Source organism: Clinocottus analis, unplaced genomic scaffold (genome assembly GCF_023055335.1).
Source record: "Clinocottus analis isolate CAN_PGR_092001 unplaced genomic scaffold, fCliAna1.0.p SCAF_14, whole genome shotgun sequence".
NCBI classification, from domain to species: Eukaryota; Metazoa; Chordata; class Actinopteri; order Perciformes; family Cottidae; genus Clinocottus; species Clinocottus analis.
The window spans coordinates 14,934,036-14,948,790 of NW_027175865.1; the positions used below are offsets into that span (position 1 = coordinate 14,934,036).

The window sequence follows — 14,755 nt, forward strand, 5'->3', positions numbered from 1 at the left end:
AACGGTTGTTTTTGTGCAGCGAGTGAGAAAAAGAAGAAGAAGAAGAAGAAGAAGAAGAAGTTGAGAGAGCCGCTCAGATTAACGTCCTGTTCGTGTATCTACACGTAGTGTGTACAGCGCTGAAAGAGCGTTGTTGAAATTTCGATCGATAGGGATAAACTGTCCAAAATGGATCCATTTACTGAGGTAAGTCGGCGAGAGCAAACGTAACTGACGTTCGCTAACTAACTTACCGCAGGTATCGTGTAGCGTTAGCTAGCTTTTGGGAGGTTGACGTTAACTTGCTAATGCTAATGTGGCATTTCCTATTTTTATCCAATTATGAGAGGTGACGAACTTTTTTACGTCGACAATACTGTGGCGTATGTCGATGTCACCGTACAGAAATGTATGATGTGTATAAGGGGGAGAAGCAAAATCACGTGTTGTCTTTGTGTTGTCCGTTGTCTGCAACCACTAATCTAAAATAACAACTCACTAACAATTAGTTTGAAACTTTCCAGAATCGTCTAACAGCTAGGTTAGCCAACGTGTATGTAACGTTAAGGTTACATGTTTGACCATTTCGTAATCGTTCTACTAATTGACCAGTTCCCTTTTGTACTTCATCCCTTCACTTCAGCAAAGACACACTACTAGCCCATATAACGTGACGATATTCAAATGTAGAACAGCTTTGCCTCCATTTAAGGCAGTGGTATGTGTCAGCACTGGAAATTGTCCAGCACTTTCTCTCTTTGCTGTGATGCACTCATGCTGTTGTTACAAGCTTACACTATAAACATAAACCGTTCTTGCTCCTCCGCTATCTGAGCCAGAAGGTTTTGAAATTTCAAATCCAGGAACCACGAGCAAGGAGTGTCTCATTCCTGAGGAATGCTGTTAAATGTGACTTCAAGTTTTCCACAGTGTGAAGGCGGTGCACAGCTGCAGGAATGTGTTTGGACTTGCACAGTTAACGTGCAGCACAGTAAATCAGATTGTGAGGCCAAGGAAAGGCAATGTCACGTTAAGACGAGAAGAAAAAGGAGACAAGAGGGAAAGCAAATAGAGGGCTTTTAAAAAAGATGTTGGGTGGAGAAGGACTGTTTTATAGTCTTTGTATGTTAGTAGCCCACATAGACAGACGATGTACTGTACCCATTTCCACACCTTTTTGTATTTGCAGATAGTTTAGAGGTCTGAGTCTCAGATTGTATGGCAAATAAAAATATATCTCAAGAATTAGGTTCACAATTTGGGTTATGCACTTATTATTTTTCTTTCTGCGAGTGCTATGAGAAGACGCACCACAACCCACAAGTTGTTGATTTTAACTGTTATATTATTTAGTTATTCCCCTTGATATAGCATTAGAGCAGATACTCTGAATCACTGTAATGGTATTGATGTTTGACTTGCTGTGGGAGCACACCTAAGCTCCAAAGGATTCTGCAGAACATACCAAAAACACATTTATGGTTGTGGGAAAACGGCCGATGGTACTGGGGATGGAAATAATGAAAAGCAACACCTAGGGAACAAATTAATGTAATCTAATCCATTTGCCTTGCTATATGTGATACCTTTGTGGAACTTATAATGTGACATGTAATGTATTTTTTGTTTTTATTTAGTGACTTTAATAGGTGTTTTGTGCCTGTCTACCTGCTAATCAAATATTGTACGGATTGTGATGTTATTCTGTCCATCCTAAGAAAGTAAAAGCAGCCTTTGTAACAATGTTTCGTCAAACCAGAAACTGTTGGAGCGGACCCGAGCTCGCAGAGAAAATCTGCAGAAGAAAATGGCAGAGAGACCAAATGCAGCAAATAGACAGATGGTCAAACGGCCCAGAGAGCCGCTGGCTGACACCAATAGTGTGATCAGTGAGCCAGCCATTGATAAAGGTATGAACACATTTGTTGGATTTCTGTTCACTGAGACTTGTCCTGTCAGTTTGACCACTGAGCTTCAGCTCCAATCTTTGCTTACATTTCCCTGTCACTTTCATCCCAGTTCCACAGGTGTCCAAGCCTTCTCCCTCCAAGCGCAGGTGCTCCGAGGAAAATCTCTCACCTGCAGCCGGTGAGGAAAACCAGGAGCCAACGACGACACGAGCCGTGACTCCGATGCTCTCGGATCCTCACACGGACAAGAAACCCCCGGTGGGGCCTGCCAGCGTTCGTCCTACCGCCTCCCTGGAGAAGACTGCTACCCGGCCCACGATCCAGCCTCAGCCAGCGCAGCTGAAAACTCCAGAGCCAGAGAAAATTACTGTCACCCCAGCTCCTAATGCTCCAAGCAGCACAGAGGTAGAGATGGTGCCTGCCAGTTCAGCCTTGCCAAGGAACAAGGAGGACCTGGTGGAAGTCACAGCTCCAGCTGCTGCTGGCATGAAGTCTCGACTGCAGAGGCTTGCACTGCAGAGAAAGTACTGGGATGGTGATGGTACGAATATTTAGTTTGCTAGTTGAGATCAACCAGTTTATTATAATGATACCAATTGGTTTTCATCAACCAAATTTAAAAAAAAAACGCTGTTAGATATTTATTTTTTTGCACTGTAAATTGTTGCATCAGAAGCCAATTGACAATTCTCGTCATAAAGGGTGTGTGCTGTCCATTCTTTTATATGTGTCTCAGTCATATAGTTTGTCCCCGTCCACATTAAACATTTTGCCACCTTTTCAGACTCCTCTGATGAAGTTCCAGACTGCGCTCCCCCGTCCCCGTTGAAGAAACAAGCTGAGGTCCCACCGGCTGACGTCCCCATCGTGTCCTCAGGCACTCCGGTTGGGAGGAGAGGCCGACTCGCCAACCTCGCTGCCACCATTGGAACCTGGGAAGATGACCTAAGCCATGCTAACGTTCCCAATGAGAAAGCAAAAGAGAAGCCTGGTCCAGCTGTTCATAAGTTCGCAGTCAGAGGCGCTGCTGTGGCTGCCAGCACTAAACCAAGTGCTGCAGGTCATGTGGTGGCCAGTTCAACTGCAAGCAGCAAGATTACACCCAGCTCTCAGGTAGGTTTATCTGAAATAGTCTCAGCATAACCAGTTAAGTATGAGTGTCATTTAATATGACGTGTCTGTTCCAGTAAATTTGGCTGCTTTTATTCATTGACCCTAAAAAAATAACTTAAACTGATCAGGGCCTTTGCTGCGACACATTGCATTGGTCTCCCCGGTCGTAACTGAAGCGACATTCCCCTTTCAATGCAGCAGCTTTCATGTTTGTTTTGTTCTAAATGCCTAGTTAGACCCCTGTACCACCAGAGGCGCCCAACTTGTGTGTTTTTTCACTATTCTTTATAAATAAAACTATTGTCTGTTTTCTCAGCAGGTTTCGAATATACCAGCCAAGCCGAGCCGAGTGGTTCTCCCGAGCCATCAGGAGGCTGACATTCCTGCAGCCAGGCCAGCACCTAAGTCAGCAATCAGTCCCCAGAAGACTTCCAATCAGGGGGTGACCTTCTCATCTTGTCCCCAGAAGAGTTCCCTCCAGGGAAAAGCCTTCCCATCTAGTCCCCAGAAGCCTGGTCCCGCCTCCTCGTCAGTGCCTCAAAGTCCCCTGAAGAATCAGGGTCTCTCCAGGGGTCTCACCTCCAGCCCCCAGAAGCCAGAACTCCGTGCCAAGCCCACCGCTGCTGGATCCTGTGTCCCTCAGGAAATGGCCACTGCTGCAGCACCCGGTGAGTCATGTTGCAATTTTATTTTTGGCTTATTTAATATAATTAAAATTGTCTTACGTAGAAAAGGTAAGATGTGCTGTGTCAGAGTTACTGAATTAGTTGAAAAAATATTTAGGTTGTATTATGTAATGTTAAGTGTCATTGGAGATATTTAAATATTTTTTTCCTTTTTTATATATAGTTATAGTACAACTCTATGTATCATACTGTGTATCATCAATACAAAAATGACATGAAGCTTTGTTTTTGATATTGCATGACAACAAAGGTAGAAATCCCACGCACAAATTAAAGTACGGAAAAATCATTCATGTTCAGTATTACATTTTGTATTTACACCCAACCTCATTGTTTTCGGATATGCAGAAGCTGGCAAAATCAATCGCTAGATTTGTTTTGTATTTGCTACTTTCTAACACATGCATGAACAAATATGGTAAATTGATTTTCCCTTCATTCCCAACAGGAGTAAAATCCTTTCTGGAGCGCTTTGGAGAGAGGTGCCAGGAGCGCAGCAACCAGAACTCCCCAGCTGGGGGTGCTGCCCAGTCCAAGACTCCCTCTGTAACGCCGTCATCAGTCACACCGAACACCAGACTGGTGCAGGAGAAACTCAAAGCTGCCCGAGCTGCAAACACAACCACTGCTGATCTCACCCAAAGACAGAAGCAGGTATGTTAATGTTAGAGATATAGTATCCTCTTGTTTTTGCAAATCATTTTGTTTAATCACAATACTCAAATTTTTTTTTTTGTAATAAAAATTTCAGGAGCGAGAGTCTGAACTGGCTCAGATTCGTAACCGGTTTCAGAAGGGGAACACCAATATGTGGAAAAACAAAGATGAAGCAGCGGAAACCAATAAAAATACAGACATCACGGTTGGCCAATAAGCACCCGACACACAAATCTCAATATAGTCGCGCTTTCGTTGCCAGATTGCAAAATTATTAACAATATGCAACAAACATATGCTTTTTAGGAACAGCTTGCCAAACCTGTGCAAGCTGAAGTTCCCCGACGTGAGACACAGGATGAACTCACAGCACCTTCTGCTGACAGCATGGCTACACCCATAAAGTGCACTCTTCCAGGTATTCAACAACATTTCATATTTATTTGTGCTCAGATGTTTGCGTGATCAGTTACTGGCGTGAGCAGTGGTTCTTTCATCCATTAGGCTCTCTTGATTTAAAGAAAAATGTTGTCTCATTAAAACGGCATGCTGTGCCTCAAGTAAAAAGTTAGGAGTTACCAAAAAATATTTAGAAGTAAAGTGTAGCCATTGCAAGATTTTGAAGACTTTGAGTTGTTGAAGCTGTAATATTTCCTGAAGTTTTAAGGCAAACCTCTTAAGTCTGAAAGTTAATTTATTTTTAAAAGAGGGCTTTGAATGTCACATTAAGAGTTTACAGGTTATTGGTAGAGTTGTTCAGTCCTCGCGTGTCTATGTTGGTATCATTGTAATGGATATAGATGTTCCTCTTGAGTGTTGATAAAATGGGAAAATAAAATATTTTCTAACTAAGATTATGTGAATAGCAGATCCTCTCTCGATGATCTCGCCTCCTGCCTCGACATCCAGTCCTCTGAGAGTGGTCGGCCATACTGTAGAGAAAACAGCTGATGAAACCCCAGAAGAGGAGGAGGAGGTGGTTAAGGAGATAGAGATGAACGTGGACCAGTCCATCAACTCTGCCGTTATCAACGATCTGTTTGATAGAGCCCTGGACCAGAGTGATGATGATGACGAGGAGGAAGATGCTTTGAATATCTCCTCCATGTCCATCCTCACTCCACTAGCAGAGACTGTGGCGGCTGTGGTGAACAGTCCAGAGAGACGAATGATGGTAGGCACTAGCATGTCTCTCTCCACCACCTGCATACTGTACTTCCTGTTAGTTACTGAGAGTAAAACATGACAAGAAACATCTTACACAACAACATTTCCTTTGTGTCTGTGCAGACGTCAACTCCAGCGACCTCATTCATTGTAAAGAGCAACCCTCCAGGCAACGTTTCCAAACCCAGCAAGTTCCAGAGAACCAACGTGAGACGGACTGCTTCCTCCGAGGCCTTGGACGAGGACCACAAACTGCCGTACAGGTAAGTGCTCACGTATGGGTTAAAATTGGCTGTTGGCCGCTTTGTTGCAGGAAATGTGTGTCTCACCTGCTTGGTTCTGTGTGTGTTAGCATTGATGCATATAGGTCCACCCGAGTGAAGGAGACAGAGAGACCCAACGTGAAACAGGTGATTGTGAGAAAAGAGGATGTTTCTCACAGAGCCGAGGAACCGAGAGGAGCCAGTCTCTCCAGTATCAAACAGAGGATGAAGGTTTGGAATCAATCCTTAACGTTTATTCATGCCACATAGCAGAAAAAAGTCTGAAAATCTATAATTTACACTGACTAGTCTGCCATTAGAGCCTTACTAAATTTACGCAAGTAGTATATAGTTAATTTATCAAAACCATAACAATGGCGGTGAAGTCCCTTCACCACTCTTACAGTATGAGTGATATGTTTTCATGTGAACTCTGTTATCTACCACCTGATTTGCACAAGTTATAGTTCATCACACACGGTGCAAACCTTTCTATTGTTTCTTTAGATTTTGACAAATGAGATGAACCTGCAACAGACAATCATCCATCAGGCCAGTCAGGCGCTGAATTGCTGCACAGATGAAGAGCACGGCAAAGGATCCCAGGTGGAGGCGGAAGCAGAGCGGCTGCTGCTGATAGCAAGTGAGCCGATCCAGACGACAAACCAACAGCCGACTTGTAGTAGACACGCCCACAAGTGGTTTTAGGCCTTATTTATGAAACCTGTTGCTATTTAAATAATAGAAACGTACCCCTTTGGTTCATTTAGAAGGCTTATACAAATACACTACTACCCGTATATATTTAAGATCCACTATCTTTAGGATTTAGTCGAATTACAGCTTGACTTTCTATCTTTTTGACTTTCTTAGCGGAGAGAAGGGAGGCCTTGAAGGCAGAGCTGGACAGTCTGAAAGCAGACCCAAAGGGCCAGAAGAAGGCCTCTGCAGCCCCAGAACCTTCTAGCATGTCGGCCTCCAAGGGCTCCATCACCCTGCAGGAGTTGCGCCTGCCTCTCAAGGCAGACTTTGTTTGCTCCATTGCCAACAAGCCGGGTAAGCTCAAAATGCTTATAACCACAGTTCATGATCACCTCCAGACATCAGGGCCCCGTGTAATATTTAAATGTGTCGTCAACATAATTCTGCCTTGATCATTTCAGAGTCAACCAAACATTCGTTCTTCATGATGATTCGTGCTGGAGCAGAGCACTCGGTGGCCACGCCTTTAGCCAGCACGCACCACGGCCTCAGCGGGGACACGCTGTCTTTCCCGACCAAGTTCACCATGTAAATACTGCACTCCTGCTCGTATGAAGGAACACGCAGCATTTCATCAACTGAACCTCAATAGACGCAAACGTTAAAAAAAAGAAGCATGACATTCGGTACAGCTCTAGATTTCATCATTTAAAATAAGATAATCTTTTATTAGTCGGATAGTGGGGAAATTACAGGATTACAGCAGCATTGCACACAAGTAAATAAAGATAAAAATCAAGTAATATAAATGAGCAACAGAACGGTAATAAAACAAAATGAACAGTAAGAAGAATATTTAATGTACAGATTTAGTTTGGTTGTTTCATAAAAACTAATTTAAGGAATGAAATTGAACCAGTTTATATTTAACATTATTATAAGAATCAACGCAGTTGGACCTGTTAAACAGATGCCATACTGCTGTACTTGAAGATGATTATGTTGCTCATGTTTGTGCCTCTTCCTCTCTTTCAGATCTGATGTCTCCAGTGACTTTGACATTGATATTCAGGTTTATTGCTTGGTGAGTATCTTACATATGAGTTTTTACTGTGATCACATATCCGCTATACTTACTGATTCTGTTTGTTTTGTTTACTTTGTTGTAAACAAAATCTCTTAAACACATTTTAACACAGTCATGGTGTTTTCTCAGGCATTTATTTCCTTTGTTATGAAACGATATTAAAAACAAACTAAAACTAATTATGTAGAAACTGAAGCTAAACTAAAACTAGCAAACACACTGAGGTGTGTGTGTGTGTGTGTGTGTGTGTGTGTGTGTGTGTGTGTGTGTGTGTGTGTGTGTGTGTGTGTGTGTGTGTGTGTGTGTGTGTGTGTGTGTGTGTGTGTGTGTGTGTTGAACTGTCTCTCCAGAATGAGTTTGATCACACAAATCCATAAATTGTGTTTAGCTCTGTTTCTCGGTCCTTTCATTTTATTTTTGACTCATTCTTTTTTTTTTTATATTATTGAGCTGCTGATTCATTATAATCTTGTGCATTAACTAACGACGTCCTCAGGTGCAGAAGCGTGACGTCTGCAGTGACAAGAAGAAGAAACCAAACAAGTCCAAGGTGAAGCCCCAATTTGTGTCTTTTTCTCAAATGAAAGTCAATCATGGAGCTTTATTTAATATTTGAGGTGTGTGTGTGTGTCCAGATAATATGGAGACAGGTTCACGACGCCCATGATATGTGTATGTCGGTATGAACAGTTTCTGTTTCCAATCCCTCACATGTTGGTGGGTGTGCACTGTGTGGGCGGAGTCTAGAGAAACAGTGACGTTCTTCACACAGCTTCTGATGGTCTTCTCATTTAGCGGAGAGAAACGTTAACTTGCCCTCAACAGACTTAAAGATCAGACTAATTAATGTCCCTCCCTTTTTGTTCTTTTGAAGCAAAAGTATTTTTTTAATAATTCTTTGCTTTACTTCTATCTTTCCAGGCGATCACTCCAAAAAGATTCCTCGCCATCACTGTAAGTATTTAAAATGTACTTCTTTGCTGCACATCAAACTTTCTTTCCTTTTTTATAACTAAATATCAGAATGTACAGTAACTACTTCTCATTTAATTGACTTTAATTTGCTGGTTTCACCTCTTGTCTTGCAGAAAAGTGTCCAAACACCAGGTATGTGAAATAAAACTATTTGTTCTATTGAGTCAAATGTATTCGAAGCCTTTTGCTTCTTTAAAAAAAGCTTTGAGGTGTTTTTAATGGAGTACTCCTTTATATACTGCACGTGAATGAAGTTGGGAGTCGGATTGCCACAACTATTTATTTATTTATTTATTTTTATATGGTTGGGTCTGTTATGATGCTCGACACGCACAACATTGGCTGGCAGTAAGAGTAAAATATATGTTTTTGATTTTTGTGGTGAACCGTTGATTTTTTTTTTTAATGATGTCCTTCTTTCTGTGTGAAGTTATGGCCAGTCCCGGAGGCCCCAACGCTGTTCGCACCAGTCACTTTGCTCTTGTCGGATCCCACAAGCTCACCCTGGCCTCTATTGGGATGAACAAATTTCCTTTGGAGAAGGTAGAGAAACATTAATGTTTATAATCTCATGCCCCTTTTCCCACATTCTCACGTTTGGAGCGCTTTCATTTTCTTCTGTACTCCATTCTACTGCATTTCACATGTGACGAGCCTCAGCCTGAAGGCTCAGTGTCGAAGCTCTATGGATGATGCTGACGCTGGATCGTAGCCACATATTTATGTCGGGCCTCACAGAGACTCTCAGTAACCCTGTTTGTTCTCCCTCTGCACTCATTCACCTCCCTTAATATCTTTCTTTTAGATCAAATATGAAGGCAGTGAAAGAGAACTACTCAGTGACATGTTTCATACCAAGGTTACTACTTGTTGGATGTTTTTTGTTTTGCTCGTGTGGGAAAGTGGTGAACGCACTAAACAAGGAATATATTTCTCTTCATGGTTGCACTAACATAACACAACATCATTAGCTCAACATGAACATAATGAGGTCTCATAGCTGTCTATGATTTCTAACCATCTTTTAAAAATTGCAACCATTTTTTAATTTATTTTTAACCCCGTCTTGTGGCGTTAATTGCATGAATGGTGAACATGAGGTCTGAGCTTTTATTGAAGTGTCTTCTTTTGTCTCAAGGTGCCGTTCTTGTGCCCTCTGGAGGGCCACGTCTACCTCAAGATGCAGTGTGAGGTCGGCTCCAAAGTGGAGGAGAGGGGCTTCCTGGTGAGCGAAGACCGATCAAAACATCACATAATGACTAATGCTGAGGCTGGTATTCATTTACTGATTGTAATTCCCCCTCCAGACGATGTTTGAAGACGTCAGTGGATTTGGAGCCTGGCACAGGAGGTGGTGCGTCCTGTCGGGATACTGCATCTCCTACTGGACCTACCCAGACGATGAGAGGCGCAAGGTATTATTCACTATTGAGCTTCTTTATCCTTGGAAGAAAGTTCCAGTGTATTTAAACTGTGGCATATTTGAAATAAATGTGCGAAACGCAGACTCAACCCGTGTTTGAGTCTAACGGCACAGTGCACATCTTTTCATGTAATTCTGAGTATTAGAAAAGGAGCTCTACAGGCTCATGAAAACAAACCAGTGTGCAGGTTGCAGATCGCCATGATGGCATTTACATCAATAAAACCTGTTTGTTTGTAAAGCTCTATGAAGGCTCACGCATATTGCCTCCCGGTGTGTTTTTGTATTGCTATCAGTGAACTCTTAAGACATCACATTTAAGGACATTTTTTATTGAAACATTTTAAACCAGTGGATCCAACACGATTGTTACTTTCTCTCAGAGACCATTGTTATGTTGGATCATTTTGGGTCCAAGAAATTGCACAAAACTGTTGTGGTAACATGTTTACTATTTGTTTTTGGTATAAAGAGCCGAGGCTTTGATTTAACCCTGATCTTTTCTTCCAGTTGATTTTAAGAAAGTAAATCGGTCTATCTCGCGACAATGTTCAAGATGGGAGTAGCTTCTTAACAGTGTGTAGCCGTCTCCTGGTAACATGAAGTCAAATCTGAACTGTATAAGTTCAATGGAGAAGTCCTGTGATATAAACATTTCTGATGAGAACCGCGTACGGTGGACAAACTTTTTTTTATTGGTGACACTCAAACATATCTTCTGTGCCGACAGCTGACCGGGTTTGACCTCTTTCTGTGTCGTCTTTTTCTTTCTTTCTTCTGTCAGAATCCCATCGGGCGCCTCAACCTGTCGGACTGCACCAGTAAGAAGGTGGAACCAGCCAACAGAGAGTTTTGTGCCAGACCGCACACGTTTGAGCTCATCACAGTCAGACCGCAACGAGATGACGACAAAGAAACACTCGTGAGCCAGTGCCAGGATACCATGTGTGTCACCAAGTAAGTTCTCACCAAGTCTGTGAGGGCTGCACAATACTGGGGAAACAAACTGACATTGCAATGCTTTTTTTCTGCTTTTTTTTAATATCTTCTTCTGGGAAATACTGCAATATGAAAGACATTCAGGAATATTCACCATAAATGTTATAGGTTTAATTGACAGATGAATGTGGTGCAAAGTTAAGAAGCTAGATAAACAATGTTTCGCTCGAGTCCGTTACAACATCCTTATTTATTCTCTATACGAGCTGCAACTCGTCATATAACTATTCCAGATTTATTTTCCAAGCCATGAAGTTGTGTTGGGTCAAATTTAAAATTGATTTAAAAGGTTTTGTCTGTAAATAACGGCGAGTCTGCTTTTTTTTTCTGCGCAGAAACTGGCTGAGTGCCGACACCAAGGACGAGAGGAATCTGTGGATGAACAAACTGAACCAGATCGTGCTGGACCTGCGTATGTGGCAACCAGACTCGTGTTACAGGCCGCTGTGATTACTGCTCTCTGTCACAGACAGCTCTCATCTTTTGGACAATATCAGCGACGCATGCCATTATTATAAAGTGCAATACAGTAGATGAATCGGTAAATATTATACATAATCAGACGCGTAAGTTCAGAAGAGGAAGCAAAGAAAGCCATTGAGACATGTCAGGACGTTTTTATACATTTCCAGGTTTCATATTCTAATGTTTTGGTGTATTGCTGAGTTGCCACATTTCTTTTTTTATTGTAACGCCAATATTTAATGTCCTTAACACAATGCATGGCTTTAAATTATTTGGTTTTGCGGCTGGAATCAATGTGTATAAATTATGTTAAAATCACAGATAAATACTGAAGCGCCACAGTTTTATCACATTTTATCCTGCATGAAAGCACAGAACAATACTGAGACTTTTGGCAAGTTTTTACTTTATATATATATATTAGCTTTCACAACTTGTGGCAGGATTTACACATGTTTTTTTTCCTCTTCTTCATTTCCAGTTGTAATGTTAACTGTTTGTCTTTGTTTCAGTGTGGATATTAGCGTTTTGGAAACCAAGGTAAAGGTCTGTCACATAGTCTGCGTCAGAACCTGACCAGCATTGATTTTTATTGGAAATGCTTAATGAGCATTTTATTATTTGGGTTCAATTGTGGATAAAACATGTATTAGTGAATAAATCAAAAACATTTTACAGTGTAAACGGGAAGTTGTTGGTGCTCTCTGGTGGACACAAACTGTAACAAGGCTGTGAGTCACCTTAAACACATCTTACAGATAAATACTTCTTGGCGTATATGCTGAAACCTCCATTTGTTTGAAAGTATGGGCCTGCTTATTCATGAGCCTGCCGTTATACTACAGCTACTGTTTAAAAACGGCTAATCTACGCAGAAGATATTCTGTTCTAGCGTCAGATTGGCATTTTTGTTGGTCTACATTATTAATGGCTGCAGACAAAGGGCTTTGAAAACACATCGGCAGGCTCATGTACCCTGTAAAGTGCAGATATATTTATTTTAACGGGAGACAGACTTGTTTCTTTTGCTCATTAGGAGATTAAATCTGAGGTTTGTAGCGTTGCAGCAGACTCTTAAGATTACAAAACATTTCCCCCACATAATCTGCATGCTAATGGAGGGTACGTAACGGACTTTACAGCGACCCTGCAGGGGTTGATAAATGTAATTTCAGAAGAAGTTAATAAAAAAAACCCTGCTTTTTCATCATGTTGCTTCTGAATACAACGTACACCAAATGACATGTTTCTACATCCGCTCTACGTTCCTTTTTATCATGGAGGATGAGCAGGACGTGTGTAAAGTGCTGTCAGCGCATGCTCTAACGGCCTCCATCACTTTGTGGTTCTACGAGACTTCAATAAATGCCTGCTTTGACCAAAATGGACCAGGTTACTAATGCTTGAGTTCCTTTTGTCATTTTATTAAAATGTAACATTAAATTGAGTAAAATGTGTTTTAAGATAAGAGATATTTTAATGCCATTGTGTCTTGTGTACTAAATAGGCAATAGGTGATTTTGGTTTTATTTATAACAATCACAACCGATGATTGCTGTTTCGGTGACGAGATTCTGATCGGGGAAAAACAAATTGTTTTGTTTTAACGGTTTCTTTATCTCCGGAACCACATCGTTATTTAACTTCATTGAAAGTGCTCCAACACTTGTGAGAATATCCATCTGGTGCTAAACACATTAACAGTTAAGACTAAGTACTAATCTCCGTCAGGAAGGTTTCACCAAATGAATAAGTTCCCTTACAAAGTCGGATTTCACATCTTAAAATGATCACAATAGACTCCTTAAAAGTACCTGAAAAACATCACATATCCGCTTCCAGTCTCTTTTTGTCTACACTGACACATTTCTCAGGTGTCCATATGTCTGGACGGCTGGCCTTGAACAAATAGCAAAATAAATGTCCTATGTTGCATGTGCATTATATTGATAAAACTGGACTCATTGCATGTGCAGAATACATGCAAACAAATCAAATTTAAAACATCAGAAGTGATTGGTGATGCTCCTTCTGTATGACCGCTTTGTCGCCCAGAGAATGGCTTCTCTCCTGGATGGTGTCTTACTTTGCTGTTGGCAGTGTCCAGCAAACAAAGCAAAGTCCTGGGGAAAAAAAAAAAAAAGTATGCATGGAGCCAAAGATAATGGCGGGGATAGTTTAGTACAGCGCCAACAGTCCAGAGTACCAAGTGATGTTTGATGCCTTTGTTTAAATTACAATTCTGTTCCCACGTCTCACCATCAGTCTCTTTCTCCCTGAGCACTTTGAATTTATCTGCTCATGACACCCAAAAGTGTAAACTTAGTCATGATAAATTATACTTCATTCACTGACTTAAATAGTGTTCATAAAGCATACGACTTCAGCCTACATTTGGTTACGTTTAAAGATTTAAACAGAGTTACTGTAACATATAAAACATTTGTGTACAGTCAGTATGTACAGAGAGTCAAAGCCTTAAAATATACTAAAAACATGTCATAAAGTCAGTCTCTCATCTGGTCTTAGTAATTGTCTAGCATTTCATAAATCTTAAAGGGATTACATCGAAATCAAATTCATGAGACATGAAAACATACAAATGCATTCATACCTCATACTGACTCACTTCTTCGCCAGAGTCTGTGCTCATGGAGCAAGTTTACAGCTTGACCGTGGTCGTACTTACTGCCAGACTCACGAGGCATATTTACATTACTGCTTTTATCATTCATATACTATCGCACTTCGCGTCACAATTTCTATTAAACTGCCATTTGTGGCGTTATTTTTACTCACAGAGGCAGCATATGGATTTTGTTGTCATCTGATGTTCTCACTCTGCATACAACATCCATTACATTTTTGGCCGCCCTGGTAGATGGATTCTGCCAGAGTTGTGCACCCAAAGCACAATTTGTTTAGTGTGAGAAACTTTCCCCATCAACATTTGGATATAGCATACAAGTGAAATCCTTTAGTCAAATGCCTTGCCCACGCCCCCAATTAAGATAATAAAATGTTTTTTTTAAAGAGCAGCGTTTGGAATTAAATATTGCATTTTGTAGGCTTTAGAAGAGCCTGTCATTTTGTAATTACATCTTTTGACCAAAACTTAAGCTGTATGCACACATAATTGGCATTTACTAGTACCAGGCACCTATAAGAGGAATTCAGGACAGTACACATTCTTTACAGCAAATACATTTTATTTCAAAACTATCAATTATCCCAGGAACCCTGCACCTATTTGAAAGAAGATTAGAAACCACACATTAGAAACCATGTACATTGTATAGAACAAGCTATAATCAAGTACTCACCACCAG

At 41.1% G+C, this 14,755-nt stretch overlaps 1 protein-coding gene across 4 annotated transcripts; it reads left to right on the forward strand.

The window, feature by feature from the left end:
• The first annotated feature begins 36 nt into the window (after positions 1-36).
• On the forward strand, positions 37-12,633 carry anln (anillin, actin binding protein). 4 transcript variants are annotated; one of them, XR_011077461.1, is made up of 24 exons: positions 37-186; positions 1,739-1,889; positions 1,999-2,430; positions 2,674-3,002; positions 3,319-3,670; positions 4,137-4,342; positions 4,440-4,550; positions 4,652-4,763; positions 5,212-5,519; positions 5,636-5,775; positions 5,865-6,006; positions 6,283-6,418; positions 6,649-6,831; positions 6,939-7,065; positions 7,513-7,561; positions 8,061-8,114; positions 8,486-8,518; positions 8,653-8,671; positions 8,970-9,082; positions 9,678-9,764; positions 9,847-9,954; positions 10,747-10,919; positions 11,297-11,502; positions 11,939-12,633. XR_011077461.1 is itself a non-coding variant. In XM_068576195.1 (23 exons), the coding sequence occupies exons 1-23, from the start codon at positions 169-171 to the stop codon at positions 11,409-11,411; spliced, it is 3,498 nt and encodes a 1,165-aa protein (XP_068432296.1). In that variant the 5' UTR covers positions 37-168; the 3' UTR covers positions 11,412-12,633. The 4 variants fall into 4 exon arrangements, 3 of the variants coding, with proteins under 3 accessions (XP_068432296.1, XP_068432298.1, XP_068432297.1); XM_068576195.1 differs by having other exon boundaries at positions 11,297-12,633; XM_068576197.1 differs by having other exon boundaries at positions 5,215-5,519; positions 11,297-12,633.
• Positions 12,634-14,755: the final 2,122 nt, after the last annotated feature.

Excerpts from the sequence above, each read along its gene's own strand:
- anln (XM_068576195.1), top strand. Across the intron at positions 4,343-4,439 it reads TCACCCAAAGACAGAAGCAG|GAGCGAGAGTCTGAACTGGC; the intron begins GTATGTTAATGT and ends TAAAAATTTCAG. Across the intron at positions 4,551-4,651 it reads ATAAAAATACAGACATCACG|GAACAGCTTGCCAAACCTGT; the intron begins GTTGGCCAATAA and ends TATGCTTTTTAG.